Source organism: Daphnia pulex, chromosome 2, assembly GCF_021134715.1.
Source record: "Daphnia pulex isolate KAP4 chromosome 2, ASM2113471v1".
NCBI lineage: Eukaryota > Metazoa > Arthropoda > Branchiopoda > Diplostraca > Daphniidae > Daphnia > Daphnia pulex.
Window position 1 is genome coordinate 12,831,386 of NC_060018.1, and position 15,869 is coordinate 12,847,254.

At 45.0% G+C, this 15,869-nt stretch overlaps 1 protein-coding gene across 1 annotated transcript in view; it reads right to left on the bottom strand.

Annotated features, from left to right (window-relative positions):
* LOC124206957 (ubiquitin carboxyl-terminal hydrolase 48-like) overlaps positions 1-15,869 on the bottom strand; it is a 17,007-nt gene continuing 1,138 nt past the window's right edge. The window contains exons 5-21 of the mRNA XM_046604191.1: positions 15,616-15,864; positions 15,373-15,539; positions 15,195-15,302; positions 14,887-15,122; positions 14,586-14,816; positions 14,351-14,511; positions 14,106-14,283; positions 13,854-14,043; positions 13,664-13,788; positions 13,418-13,596; positions 6,330-6,437; positions 6,120-6,247; positions 3,371-3,552; positions 2,833-3,030; positions 2,602-2,727; positions 763-838; positions 1-691 (exon numbers count right to left, since the gene is read on the bottom strand). Of these exons, the coding sequence (XP_046460147.1) occupies positions 669-691; positions 763-838; positions 2,602-2,727; positions 2,833-3,030; positions 3,371-3,552; positions 6,120-6,247; positions 6,330-6,437; positions 13,418-13,596; positions 13,664-13,788; positions 13,854-14,043; positions 14,106-14,283; positions 14,351-14,511; positions 14,586-14,816; positions 14,887-15,122; positions 15,195-15,302; positions 15,373-15,539; positions 15,616-15,864 (2,665 nt within the window). The 3' untranslated portion in view covers positions 1-668. The remainder of the gene's footprint in view (positions 692-762; positions 839-2,601; positions 2,728-2,832; positions 3,031-3,370; positions 3,553-6,119; positions 6,248-6,329; positions 6,438-13,417; positions 13,597-13,663; positions 13,789-13,853; positions 14,044-14,105; positions 14,284-14,350; positions 14,512-14,585; positions 14,817-14,886; positions 15,123-15,194; positions 15,303-15,372; positions 15,540-15,615; positions 15,865-15,869) is intronic.

Genomic DNA, 15,869 nt, shown 5'->3' on the forward strand with positions numbered 1-15,869 from the left:
TTACATTCGAATTTCTTTGTGTATTACTATTACTGTAGTAGAATGTTGTGTGTTCAAGTTTGTATGTAATTTTTTTTTGTTTTGTTTGTGTTCTACCAGGATCTCCACACACACACACCCCATTTTTTGTTGTTGTTTGTTAATTTCTGAGATCCAATTAGATAAGAAAAAAAAGTTGTTGGTAGAGTGTGAAGAATACGCGCCATAACGAAAGAAAAAAATAGAAGAGGTGACGTAATAAAATATAAATAAATCAGTTGACATTTATACGGAGGACAAAAAGGGAAGATTTATCATTAGGAACAAATTGGGACAGCGGGGCGATCAAAATGTACGGGGGGTGTAGCTGATATAACCTGTCTCTCTTTCTTTAAATTTTGCAAGTTTTATTTCTTTGAGCACAGAGTTACAATCAAACGAAACAAATTAAATTTTACCCAGTAAGTTATTAATTTGAATTTTTTTACTTTTTTGTTCTTTTGCAAAAAAAAAAGTTGACGCGCCAGTTTAATAATAACAATTTAACAAACAAGAGTAGAGAGTAGAAAGAAAATATGCTGACGTCCGTTATGAGAGAGAGAGACAAACGTCGCAGCAGCTGAAATTTTTGTGTGTGTGTTTGTTTATTTATTTTTTTAGGCACTTGACGGTTGGACGCCGGATGCGATTCAGCTACGGAGGAGTTCGGTTCCTGCGAGCGCGTGGAAACGAATATCGTCAACACAAATAATCGATGCGAAAGACAAATGAATGGTGAATTACCTTTGAATCCTTCTTCGGGAATGGCAGTCCGTGCATAGTCTTCCATAAGGGACGGATCTTCCGACGGCTCATCCGCCTGAAACCCCCAAAAAAGAAATGAGATCAAACAAAGCGAAACGTGATGGAATCAAGAACATTGTGTGTCATTTGATTGAGAGCCAACTAATCTAAAAAAAAAGCAAAAATAAATAAAAAAAGGACAAGAAAAAAATAACTGGCCGGTACACTCCATCCGTCTCTGCCTGTCGGGCTCTATATAAGGAAGTCGTAGCCCATGTTACACATGTTACCGACGACAATCAATCGTGCCGAAATGAGAAGAAGAAAAAAAAACGAATCAGAAATAAATGTACATGGAAACGATAAAGAAAGAAAAAAACGAAAATGAAAGTCTGGCGCTTGCCCGCCGACTAACCAGACGTGGAACGCATGGACGATGACCGCAACTACACCGCGCACCACAAAACAAACTCACTCTTTCTTTTTTGACTATACAAGGAGCCGCTCTCTGGCAATGTAAGGCCAGCTCAATCCAATTCCTCGTTATTAATGAGACATTAGAGACGCCACACACGCTACAACAAACGCACCGAGGAATCAAAACGAGCAAAATTGAAAAATCATAAAAATTTTCTTTCCGTCAAATAAACAAAGTTAGTAGTGGTAGTAATCGGGACCATTCTGAATTGTCCGTGTCGTGAAGAACGTCAACTCTCTCGGGTTGAAGCTTCAAGGACACGTAGGGACACAAACGAGCGTCAACAAAGAAAGTTTTTGGGGAGAAAAGCCCCGAGAAATTCAATTAGAATTGAATTACGTGTGTGCTACTACTGCTATAAGCTACTACTACTACTATGGGGGGGTCGAGTTCAATGATCCTATCTCCTTCTCCCGCTTCTCCCGCTGCGTCAACGATTTCGAATGACGCGCTTAACGAATCCCGCCACCAAGTCTCTTTTTTTTTCCAGATCCCGTCTATGTCTTGCGTGCGGGAGCGGCTGAATTCTTGAGCCATTTCAAGTCAAAAAAGAAAGAAGGAGAGATAGCCGAGTCGACGCCCATCATCGGCGGGGGTTGCCGCCTTGTGTGTGTGTGTCGCCTTCTCATTTTCTGGCCGACGTGACCTACTATCTCCGCATCCATCCATCATGTCGCGAGTCGAATCAACCGTTTCCCTCTTCTCGTCGGACGTTCTTTCCGTTTCCCCGGCTCGAATTAGCGTACACACTAAATCCAAACGGCTAAAAAGGGCCTCGTTTTCTCCCCTGACTTGTGTGTGCTACTACTCACTACTACTACACGGTCGTGTTGATTTCAATTTCTTCTTTCCTCTCTCGGCCGCGATTATTTTCCATCCACTTCTTTTGTGTGTGTTTGTCTCCGGTCGAAAAGAAAAGAAAAAAAAACCCAACAAACAAACAAACAAACAAACGTCAACCAGCGGGAAACTTTTTTGTTTCTTTTCTTTTTGTGTTGCGTTACACCCCTATCATGTCCTCGTGTTCCCGACTCCTTCCAACTCGGTGTAACGCTCTTTTTTTTCGATTCTTTTTCACGGGAGAAATACAGAATGTGTATTGTTATTTTTGTTTTTCTGTTTTTTCTTTCCTCCTTCTTTCTTTTCCTTCCCTAAAGAACGTGTTTTTGTCGAACGTGCTAGACAACCACTTGTGCCCGACTTGACTCTGGACCTTACCAATTGTGCTCAACTGGTTGAGTCACACACAATTCACGAAAAAAAAGAAAAGAAATAAAAGGAGGAAAAAGGCACACAGACAGTCGATCCATCTCGATCAAATCAAAGGAAAAGAAGAAACGGCTGGAGCTTGTTTGACTTACCTGAAGGATGATGACGGTGCCGGGGAAGATGCGCAAAGAGGCCAGCGTCGCTTGGTTGTCGTTCAAATCACGTCCTTCGCACGTCAAATGCTGGTCGAACGGCGCCACTTGAAACTTTTTCATAATCTGAAAGAAGAAGAAGAAGAAGAAGAAGAAATGAGTCAGCCCGAGAGAGGAGAGTGTCACGAAAATAAACGCGGACGGATGACACACACACACACAGAGACGTACGTCACGCTTGAGATCGAGTAGGGTCTGATCGGACGAGACGGTGATCTCCTTCTCTCCGCGGCCTCGTCTTTGGCGGGAGCTCCTCCTGGCCTGCTGCTGCTGGCCCACCGTGGCCGGTGACAGGGCCGGCACTGGGCAAGAAACGGCCAAGGCCTGGGCCGTGCTGTCTAGTCGTGGTCTCTTCGTCTCCGATCCCATCTGCAACGTGAACCAGAAAAAGTGGATAAGATGAGGTCCCAAACAGAAACATTAAGGACGAATTCCTCTGAGACATTCCACGGCGACTGATTTACATTCCATTCGGCAGGATTAGGACAAGATTACGACGACCTCCAAGAGCGCCGGCCAGTCCATTACCTCCATTCTCTTCCTGCCGAATGTTTCCCATCCAGGCGGCCCATCATCCCGCTAGATCCCCACCCCCTCCAGACAATTCATGATTGAAAAGGGGTGCGGAAATAGGGTAAACGATGACATTCCTCCGACTAGGAAATGGATGGACCGAGTGTTACGCAAGAGTGGGAGAAAACGGGGTTACCTGGAAGTCGGGATCTTCGGCGACGGAAGACGAAAAGGTCGAGGCCGATGGCGCGTCGGTGAGGTTGTCAGTTAGGGCTCCGATTTTGTCAACTTGGCGGACGTAGATGGCTGCCCGGCTGTAGACCAGCTGCGACCGGCGCTCCTCCTCCAACCGCTTCTCCAGGCAGCTCTCGCACACGGCTGCAACAAATGTCATATAAATCATTCGTGGTGAGTCCGAAATAGAATCGTTACACATTTCCAGCGCTTGGGACATCTCGCCGCTTCGACTTTTTGGGCTGTTGCTCCCCCAAAAAGACTCGGATTTATTCATGTACGCAAAAAAGTAGAGTCCGCCTACTTCCGTCGACGTCTCTTAATTTTACAGGCCGATGTCAGGGTCGATATAGACACACACACAAGAGCCGGGCCAAAAGTAGGGGAGGACGACAAGAATAATGGAGTCTTTCAATTGTTTTTGTTTTTGTTTTTACTCTTTTTCAAGTGGCGCAAAAAAGAAGAAAACAAGAAGAAGAAGGGGATGGCCATTAACGATGGCGGAGGTGACTTGATCGACGCGCAAAAGCAACTCTGCCGCGCCCTGCCCATTTTCCCAGTGAAACCAGAAGAAGAAGAAGAAGAAGAAGACGGGCCAACCGCAAAAGCAATTGACGAGGGCGGGCAATTACAAATATCAGGCACACCACAACAAGAACAAGTTTTATGGCCTCCCCCTTTTCTCTCTCTCTTTGAAGCTCTCCTTATGGCCAGTCGACACGCAACATTCACGCGGCCATAACCTTCCACCGAAAAACTTCCTCCCCCTTTATTTATCTCTCTCTCTTTTTCGACCGGGGAAACTCTGGGCGCATTCCTCTCCATCAATCCCCAACTGGATTCAACTCCACCACTACTTAGCGATCATCGCTCCCGAAACGTAATAATAACGAGCGAATAAAAAGAGAGAGAGTGAGAGCGTTCCTTTCGGATGCATTGATTCACGACCGTCGATCAATCCCTTTTCGTGTGTGTCTCCTTGTTGTGCTGCTGCTGGCGCGTTCCCATCCGAGGAAAGGACGAACATTCACCGTCGTCTTGTCTAATGTCTCCCTTTTTTGTTAGTTGCCCGACATGACAAGAGGCAAAAGAGCGTGAGAGTGGATGGAAGGAGAGGAAATCGAGCAGCCGATTTTTCTATTGGCACGTCGTTTCAAATGGGCCGCCCTCCCGTTGGTCGTAACCGCAAAAGAAGACGTCGTTATCTCTTTGATATAACAATAATAACACGTTACGTGCAAAACACACGGGGCACGCACAATAACAACAACAAGACGAATGTTCTTCTTTAATGGCACCGAGAAACGGCCAACGATTCACACACGGGCGACTGATTTATGGACGGGTGGCCGCGCGGTTACGTCACGACACACACACAACGAATTGGCCGCCGCTCTATAACCGAGGGGACCCTCACCACACCATTGAAATCATAACGTTGGACATCGGCCGTCTTTCTCTCTCTCTCTCATAACGTGACATCATTTTCATGTCAAAAAAGGAAACGAGAAAAACGGTCGGTCGTTATCGCTTAGACTTGATGATGTCGGGACTGTCTAGTAAAATAAAAAAGACGAGGGGAAAAGACGATGCGATGTGACAGCAACAGGTTTCCTTTTCCCACTTTTAAGACGGGAAAACCAACAAATACAAAACGACGATAATAATTCATCAACGTGAAAAATTTATCAAATAAGGAACAACAACACAAAAAATAAATATCATCCCGAGTGTGGAAAATATCGCCCGCATCGCCGCCCTATGCTTAAAGGGTCACCTCTTTAACTTGTGAGGTTTTTCCATCTTCTTTTTTTAAGAAAAAATAACTCGCCCGACTGGTTGGAAAATCGAATCGAAGAAACCGTAGCGTTCATCCAGACCCGCATTTTTTCGGAGGGCCGGCTGACTTTCACAAATTGTAACATGGGAAATATCTGTATGAGGCCATGAACAACATCCGTCTATGAATACAAGTCGGAGCAGGGGTCGTAAACGAGTTTGACGTGTCGTCATCAATAAGCTACTAACGAATCGGCACCGTACCGACACTTTGATATTGAAAAGCCCAGCTCGATATCAGCCCGTCGACATTCCAAAAAGCACCTGGCCACTTTTTTATCTGACGCAAACGATCGCCTGCCAACTGCAACCAAAGAGAAGAAGAGAGATGAAACGCAAACTGTCAAAAGAAAGTCACAGAGAGAAACAAAAGGGCACGCCGCGCTTGCATTGCCATCTCCCGTTCAAAAAACCCGAGCCGTGACATTCTGGCCACTAGAAAACTCTTTGGCCCGTCGAGATGATCTGCCATTTTTATACAAGTCCTTTCTTTCTCTTTCTTTCTCTGTGTGTGTCACCGCAAACGAGTTATGGAGCCGTTCTCGATGAGAGAGAATCCCCCGGCTGAACGATCTCGAGATATCGGAGAAGCGCATCGGGACAAGAAGAGAGAAAAGAAAGAGACAAGTTTGTGAAGAGCCGGCGTGTGAATGACACACGACGATGCCGCCAGTGCCGTGTAGCGTACCGTATAACATCGTAGGGGCTAGCCTGATCGCATTGATAAATGGCTAATCGTAGAGGGAAGAAATACAAATCCCAGGGACAAACGATGGAGTCAAATGACAAATGGAGTGACGGCCAACAGCGAGCGACAAGACACTCGGACTTTTATAAGTCTTGTGTTGTTGGCAGATGTAGAAATTGCTTACCTGGTTCCGTGTTGAGAGAGAAGCCGGTCTCGGTGCCTTCTGGGACGACGCGACGTAATAGGATGACCCTGTCCACTTTGGCGAATCTCGACAGAGCCTCCCATTCGCAGGGCCACAAATAAACGAACCTTTCGATTCGATTCAAACAAACAAAACGTTAATAAACAAAATTCAATTCAAGAAGGGATGAGACGTAAGTTGCAGTATTACATGGACTCGGACTCGAGGTCGGGCGATGGCCGGTGAAGTAATCCGCCGTGGTGGCAGAGCAACTGGGCGTTAGACATGCACGTCACTGGCTCCTTCCTGGAAGAATCCCTGTGTGAAATAATCAAAAAAGAAAAAAATTTGTTGAATAAACTTCACAGCATCAATCAATACAATTTTTGCTATTTCAATAAAAAAAAGACGAGATGTGCAGCTTATAACAACGCAACGGGAGGGGGAAAGTGGGTGGGTGGCAGAGGGAAACAAGGTCTGGGCACGTCGGATAATGTCAGTCGTTAAAATGCATCAGGAAAACAATCTCTCGTCATGACGGAAGAGAAAAACGAAGGCCCTCGACAATAAGCAAGTGCGAAAGAACCAGAGTGAAGGAGGCAAGAAGAGGCTTTTTCTTCTTCTTTTTTTCTTGTCTTCTTGTTTCCTTTTGTGTGTGTGTCGCCTTTGACAACGGGAGAACAAAAAGGAAGAGTTGTGTGTCGAGAGCCTGTACCGGGAGGAACGTGATCCGTTTCGTCACACAAGTACGGGAAATGATGATGACGATCATCATCAGACCATCGGGAGGTATATAGGCTTTCGCTCTACATGGGTCCCCCCCCCCATCATTCCCGAGAGAGTCTTTGAGCAACGTACGAGTTCCATGCTGATGAGACGCGCAATCTTATCCATTCCTTTAATATTATAACCAAAAAAAAAAAAAAAGGAATTTTTCAGGCTCTCCTTTTTTATTCGGCTCACATTTCCCGATGGCTTGTCGCTCTGCCTTAATGCCCTTCTGCTGCTGCTGCTGCTGCCGATCCTACTGTCATTTGAATTTTGGCGGGCTCGATCTCAAAACTCGCAGAGCAGTTCACATTCATCGACCCAAATTGTCCCGTCTGCTCAAATCGACGATGTAAAATCCGTAGGAGGTTTGGCCGACCAACCATAGATAGAAGGAAAAAAATAACGCCCCTTGATAACCATCTTTCTGTGAATGCCAGAGGAATGAGACCACCCAGCCCACATGTTATACACACACACACAACCACCCAATCATTCCCCCCCTAACCAAGGATCAAGAGCCGCATGAATGACGTCAGGGGGTTATCATTCATCAACTGTTATTCAACTTGATGCTATTACAGCCCATTTTCGTATTCATCCCATCAATAGCCGGAAAAAAGAAGAAGAAGAGGACGAGTCCAAAAAAAGAACGTGGGATGCGTAATCCAGACAAGAGGACGAAGATTTATAAAAGGCGGATGGAAATCCGACAGGTACGAATATTATTATTCCTGTATGCCAGCAGTAGCTTAGTTTTGCCCAGCTCGTCTTCTGTGGGTTGTTGCTAGAAGAAGAAGGAATCAAAGGAATCAACAAACAAATCAGAAATAATCTGATAAGATGGCGGAGGGAATTTTAGAAAAAAGAAAATCGAGATCAAAAGTCCCGATGCGTGTTTTTATTGAGAGCTATTGGAATCCAAAGAGAAGTGAGCGGATTGGAGATCACCGAGGTGAAAGAGAAATAGCCCAAAGAAAGAGGCAAAAGACCGCAGCAGCTGCCGTCCGTTCGTTCGTTCGTTCGTTGCGGGCGGTTGTGTGTCTTGTGTGCATGTAACGACCGGGGTGGGGCCCCTGCAAAAACCAAACGGCTAACGGCCGTGAATCTCTCTCCGAGGCGCGATTCAGCTCATATAGCTCTCTCTCTCTCCCATGCAGTACAGTAAAAACCCCTTTGACTTTCAAACACGATTAACTATGACCGTCATTAACTTGCACACACACGTTGCAGCTTCTTTTTCTCTCTCTCGGCCCCAGTACTCCTACAGAGCGAGGCGTACTTATACTCTTTTGAAAGCATTGTCGTGTGTTTGCGTGTGTGCCAGTTGACACGCTGATCCGAGTCATCGGCTTCTTCTTTTTCTCAATTCGCCCATTTCACCAGAGACTATACAAAAAGCCCGCGGTAGGTTCCAGTCTACTAGGCACACACACAGGGGGAGCGAAATAAAAAAAAAAACCGCCTTGAGTGGCAAAGTACTTTCGATCAAAGCTGTTGAAACAAACGGTTATCGACTTCAGCCTCCCACGCCTTTGATTCCTCCCTCCTCTTTTCTTCTAAACACACAAGTCACTTTGATCGGATCTCAACAATCAGCCGATAATCAACAACATGACTTTGATGATAGAACCCTTTTTTTTTCTTTCTCTTCTATACGTCTGGCGGCTCTTTCATTCGATAGGCGGGGTCCCGACTGCGCCAAAATGGCCGAAGATGTGATTGCGCTTCTCTACTTTTTTTTCTCCGACGAGAGGTTTTAGTTAACAGTCTTACATCTAGTTGTATAAGGGGGGAGGAAAAAAAAGGTTATCTTCCACGTGATGGGCTGACTCCATTACGATTAATGCGAGTCTAGAGACCCACTAAGCCTCAACGCGATAGAGCGCTGCTCCGCGACTCGGCGTACAAATCTCTTCTATCACGGCCCAAAAGGATCGGCAAGGCTCTCGTCAATGTGTCCTCCCGTCCATATCAACACACACCGAGTCCTCATCTAATACTTCGCTATCAATAGCCGACGGGTCGTTACACACACAGTGTGTGTGTGTGTCTGGTGGCTGAATAGCGAAAATCAAGTTGCCCTATTGTTTATTTTTCCGTCGTCATTATATTTTGATGATTAGAGTTTGCTCAATTGCGGCCAGATTTTCTGGCATATTATTCAAGTGGATCAGGCCGATGAAGCTCATTGTTGTAAACCGAAAAACACCTTGTTTTCCGGTGCGCATTTGCCAACAACAACACGCAGTCGAATGGCGTACGTCTCAAAAGTCTTTTTTTCTTTCCCATTTTGCAGCGAAATCAGCAAAAGTATTCAAACAAATGAGAAGAGCTGCTGCCAGCAAAGAGGGGGGGGATCATTCAAATGACGCATCCGCGATTGTTTGTCAAACTCGACAGCAGCAGCTGGAAACGCACAAGTGTAAGAGCTCGAAGAGACTCGACGACAATGATGGCGTGTAATGACGGATCATAGGATCGTGATAGACGACGAGAGCTCGTGAGTGGCTTTGCACGTTAGAACAATAAGGCAGGCAGGTCATTAAATCGTCCCATAAAACATTTCAAGACACACACACACAGACAGAGAAAGAAAAGAGGTGAGAAATGACGCTGTCAATTACCAACAGGAAGGCGAGTCATGCTAACAAGAGCCTAGGCACGCGAGAACAAAATCTTCCTAACAAGCGTGTAGTAGGTATCCGTCTTATTCTCATTCTTCTTCTTCAAAATGAAACGTGTTTCATGTGTTTGCTCTGTTGTAATACACACACACACATGTCCCGGTGTGAAAGATCAGAGGGAGACACGACAAGACATAAAGGTCGACAAGCGACAATAATAACGAGGCCTTCAACAAAAATTTCAAATCATCATTCAAAAGTATAAAACGAATAAACCAATTATGCGTGTTCTACTTTTCTCCGGCTGGGCATATAGTACATTGAAATCGCATTATTTAAAAAAAGAAATGCCTGCAGCTGCTGCTGCTCCATAGTGCAGAAAGTGAGTGCAGCAGTGGCGGGCCCAGGTCCCAATGGAATACATTTGCACAGTGTCGTACTGCTGCTCCTATAATAATAATGGGGCCGGCGATAGGAGCCGGGGCTATTCTTGCGTAAGGGCAAACTTCCAGCCGACACGTCAAACGGGGCTGGGGGATGGGGTGAGTGGGTATTGTGCGAACCTCGGAAGAAAAAAAAAAAAAAAAACACCAGCGCGATGTTACATAGGTGTGCAAAAAAGAGGCCAGACGACGAGAGCCCGAGCTGTTGGGCTTTTTCATATCCCAGCGGCCATGAATATTGGATAGAGGCGGGTAGTCAAAAGAGCAACAAAAGAAGAGGCGTTGCAAGCACAGCTTTTTCGAGCTTCATCAATTCAACTTGACTCTTTTTTCCCCCCTCTCATTAAAACTTTCATTTCAGTCAGTCTATCCCAATCCGCAGACCCACAACAACTATCTCTGGCATAAGCAAGCTTGCGTGAGTGTCTGCGACACCATGTGCATATTATACAATCTCAAACTCGATTGTTAAATTGCAATCCAGCTCTCTCTCTCATGCCCCTCTTTTTTTTTATTTACCGGTTGGTCGCCGGTTGAGTGCAAAATGGCAATGCCAAAGTGCAAGTCGATCGGGGGGTGGGCCAGACGACTGAGCAGAAAAAGAACCAACGAAAAAAGAAAAAAAAAAGCGATATAGAAGTGTCAGTTGCAGTAATTGGCTGACAGCTCTCGCCCACTCGGAAAAACGAGTGACATAGGCAAATATTAATGCCTGCCAAACAATCGGGGGCGGATGAGTGGAGGGACAGGCGGGCCAAACATTTTGCGAAACTTGGCTGCGCTCTACTTTTTTTTTTAATGTATATCTGCCACGGTGCAAACAAACACGAAAAGTGATTCTTAATGTCATCAATCGAGTATCGGTTCCTTGTAGCTTTTTTGGGGGTCGGTATCGAATTTTTGTTTTGTTGTTGTCCCTTCCCAGGACGTTGGAAACGGACGTGCCGGGAAATGAGCAGCGCGAGGAAACGTTTCAATCGGGAGCGCGTGCCGATGGGGGATCTGTATACGATTTCTCTTAAAAGTCAGTCGTCTGTTTTTTTTTCTTCTTTTTTACGATTCAACAACTTGTCACGATTGCTGCGATGACAATGCGCAGTAATTAGCCGCAAAGCTGGCAACTCACGACATTCTATTCTCTTTTGTCGTCGTCGCCGTCGTCGTTTTCTTTCTTTCTTTTTTTGTCTCCATCACGCAGCAACCGAACCACCAATCCGTTTGAAATCGCATTCGTTCGTTCCTTCTTACCAGTTCGTTCTACTCTCCAACAGACAGGCTGGGCTGGCGGTGGGAATGACAAAAAAACATAAATAAACAAAAGAGAACGAACAAGAGAGAAGAGAAAAAAACAGGACAAATAAAACAGCGTGAACGATCAAGATTCTGCGGCACGGCTGATGGAAATCAGAAACGACAACAGGTGACAGAACACCAAATGAAAAGACCTCAAAAAAAAATTACCATCATTTCCAAATGGAGAACTGGTTGAAACGCCGGATCGAATGTCAAAGCAGATAAAAAAAAAGGAAGAAACAACAAGCCCGAAAATAGTCGGCGTAAAAAATCGAGCACGACATTTCTTTTCCTCTTTTTGTATTGAATTAGTTTGATCAACGCCGCCTTTTCCTTTGAATTTACTCTGGTTGAAATCGAATATTCTTTTTTTTTTTCCTTTAACAAACGGTCGTCGTCGATCGGCTGATCTCTGGTGGCTCATTATTGGTTAGTGATGGATTTACCGAATCAAACTGGAAAAGAACCAAACCGCTGATGGCTACTCGAGGAAAAGAAATGGATTCGATTGACTTGTCAGAAAATGGGTTAACCCAGATAAGCTAGGCCTGTACATTTTTTATTCCGTCAAAGTTTCCGTCTAGTCGATTCAATTTCGTTTGATCGTCCTGACTGGACTAGACGCGAAGATGAAAGACGAGCGAATATTTCTGGAGAGACAAAAGAGTCCAAAGTGGAGAGAAAGAAATGCAATCTGAATCATCAATGTCGGGGATTATTTGAGTGCGGAGGGGAAAAAGGAGAAAAGAAAGATGGCCGGCATGCACACACACTGGCAATTCCATCGTGTTACCCCGAAACGTGGCGTCGCGTGATTCCCGTTTGATTTCAATCCGTCTCTATCGACTGGCGAAACGCTTGATGGCATTCCTTTCATTGTGTGTGTGACTGCGGGGTCTGGAGACACGACAGCGACATTGCCAACACACCGTAACAATCTACGGCATTCGACTATATTGGGATACTTTCCGATAGAGAGCCAACAGTTCCGGATTTTCTCCCGTAACGTGAATAAATAAATCCCCTCCAAAAAAACAACAACAACAAGAACAACAAAAGGGGGGAGGAGGAGGACGGAGGAGTAAGAAATGGAGATGCGCTTCCTTCCGCGACCGAGTGCATTGGGGAATGAGAGCAAGTCATCGAAGCTGATAATGCACAACAAACCGAACGAAAAAATCCGATAAGTAAAAAAGAGAGAAAGAAAAAAAGGGTGGGATTGACAGAACGTCGAGGACGGATAGGAACGGGACTTTTGCCTGGATGGTTGTGTCTTTCAAGTCTCTATCGTTGACAAACTCATCCGGATGATGGAGAGCGCCCTAAATGTTTAGCCGATCAAACGGGAATCTACGAGAATAATAATGATACAACATTATTTATTTCCCTCCTACAAGCGAGGCGCAAGGCGTGCCTGCCATCCCAGGCAGCATCGTTTCTTGGCACGACATGCCAAACGTTCAGTCAAGATGTCAGATGCGCTTCTTTCTCTCGAGTGCGCCACTCACGCGCCAATAGCAAAAAAATAATACGAGAAAAAAAGAAGAAGAAAAAACAAATCCAAACAAAATAAAACACGAGAAGCCAATGCCAATGTCAAGATAGAAGGAAACAAGCGAAGCTCTTCTTCTTCTCCTCCGCCCACTTCACTCGGCCGTCAATTCGCAACCGAGCCTAGCCTAGGTAACTCAACTCGGAGGAGTCGGAAAACCTCTGGCTGGAAACAATCTAGGCACAGCGGGGTGACAACAGACGCAGCTGAATCAACAAAGGGCGCAATAGCGTAATCACTGGACCATACTCTTTGCCTGATACCCAAAGAACCTACGACGATCCTCAGATGCGCAATAGAAACACCCAAAAAACAACGCCAAAAAGTACCGAAAACGAGAAAAAATAAAGCGAGGGTCGAGGAGAGAGAGATACAGAAAAGAAAAAAAAGGGAAGAAGGCAGGGCTGCAGGAAGATAGAAGAGCTGGCACAAAACAAAGAACCCGATCCATCAAGCGCTCGTCGGCATGGGGCCCAACTTGTGACAAATCGAGTAAAAATACAACTCCATCGAGGAGAGAGAAAGTACGACAAGGAACGACAACACAAGGCCACTGTAGTGCATCGCTCACACCAGTCAACTCTCCTACACTACAGAAATGAAACACACACATACCTGACAAAGGATCTCCACTTGTCGATCACTTCCTTGGCGATGACGTAAATTTCGCCATTTTGTACCGCAAAAGGATCCGGACGGTTTTTAGATCGAAACAGATCCTGAAGCAACGATTTTTGTTCCATGGCCAACAGTCGGTTCGACTCCTTGGTCTGACCTTCTTGTTCCGCCATTCTCTGTCGTGAGGAATTCAAGAATTAAAATAATGCAAGCAACCGGCAATGGTGTCCTTTCAATATTTACAATGCACTTTTCGCAGGGGGGTTCAGATGAGGAAAATTCAATGGCTTCGGGAAAGTGACGATGTAGTATTTCCCAAACAGCCGAATGGATCAGCCTACGTGGTCCTTCATCGGCAGTTAGTTTATCTAGAATCAAATAAAACGTCTTTGATCAATTCACTGTTAGCGGATGGAATTTGATATGAACATACCGTGAGGGCATAATAGGTCTTCATTGAATCCTATTTCTCCTACAGAAGACGCAGACGAGGGCCTGTTTTCCCATTCCAACGTTTTTTCAAACTCAACTTGCCACTCGCTTCGATCTGGTTGCCGATCAAAACGTTCCGAAACAATCGAACGGCTTCCATTATACTGCCCGTTGCTTCGCTTTCTTTCCATCTGGTAAAAAATGGCGTTATGTTACACATTTGATCGGCTTTTTTAAAAGACGGATAGTCTACCTTATGTTTCGATGTGATGGGCAGATCGGAAATGGTTGCTTCTTCGATTTGATTGGTAGCACTATCGACGCCATTTTTTACTTTCATCGATTCCCGTTCAGAATTCACCATCCGCTCGAGCACCATTTTCTTCCAGGAGCGTAAAGATTCCTTGCCGATCCAGAATGCGGGTTGGTTTCTGCGAATAACGAATAACAATTGATTAGAAAGGCACCATCAGAAAAAGAGTTTTTAAAGTTCATTACGGATCGATTTTGCTTTTCAGCAGATTTGCAATCAATTTGCTTTCGTTGTCCAGTTGAGACCGAAGTTGACTCGTGATGCATTTAGTCGTAACGCAGTCCCAGCACAGGTCGTTGATGTTCAGACGTCTGCCACCAGAATATTCGGCGTACAACTCGTCAGCCTTTGAGGAAAGTCAATAGGAAATGTTAAGTTTTGATAATCGATAATCAAAGTTACCGCGACAAACTCATTTACCGCGCTGGAAGAAACGAGTTTGTATTCTCGGAATTTCTCTGGGTTCAGTTTGCCGTGCTCACAGAGTAAAATGGAATTGTCAATTGGTCTTAACTTCTCGTCATTTCCCAGCCAACTCGACAGCCACTGGGTAGGTATAAATTCACCTTGATCCAGCGAGTTGCACGGAAGACTGCCGTATAAACGTCTCATTTTGGAATGCTTCTCTCTACTCTTCTTCAAACTTTCGTCCTAGTGAGAAAATGCATTAGCTTTACAATCAATAGAAAAAACATGAAAATGAGAATGTTTAATGATTTACTTTCCGAGAGACTGTGTCCCGGGTCCAGGCTTCGAAGTTTTCATTTTCGTTAAAGATAGTAGTTTGAACCCAGGGAGGCAGAACAGAACAGGGATCTGACAGCGATGGGGTTGTAGAGCAAGCAGGAACGCTTTCTGGTTTGGCAGCATCCCGTCGACTATACACGAGCATGTATGCGTTGCTGGAACCATGACTCCCTTTAGTAACTTTGGCACCAGCTCGACCTTTTTTAGAATCTTGCAAATGAAATGTAAAAGACGGAAAAATTTAGCTTTAATTACTTCCAAACACACACAGTGATACATTACCTTCCAAGTCTTCTTCGATTCCCAATTTGAAATTGGTGCCCTCAATCTTTTGCACAACTTCGTCGTTAAACTTGTACCAAGTTCCAGTTACTGGGTCCTTAATGTGTGCTGCAAAATAAAAAGTAGACGTCAAGGAAATAAATATTGACTAGAATCAGGATAATGAAAAGCTTCTCACCTATATAATGCCCGCTGTAGGCGCTGGGTCCTCGGTGAATTAATACGGCCGAAAGGTCGTAAGTAAGACTGCTAGGTTCCACACCCTGAGTTTTGACGTAGTTTGACATTTCGACGACAAAAGGAAAATGCACCATGGAACTGACTTTCTTCTTCAGTCCAGTTTTCCTACATTGGCAAGAAATGTGAATATTAAAAAAAACGTCGTCATGCTTTCTAGAGATTCTTTAATCAATGTCGGTACCGATCAAAAACGAATCGCAAGAGTTGAATGTTGAGCATGGCGGGCAAGTGACGAAGGCGAATGCTCCGCGTCGCATTCTGTTTGCTACTGCAGTTTTCACAAAAGTACTGGTCTGTCCCTTCTAGTTTTTCTTCATGCAAAAACTCGGCAAGACATTCGTCCAACGTAACGTCGCTCTTACTACCAAGGCTCAAGTCCAACTCGTAGAAAGCTGAAGGACTTGATGACTCCTTTTGGCATTTTGAACACCTAGA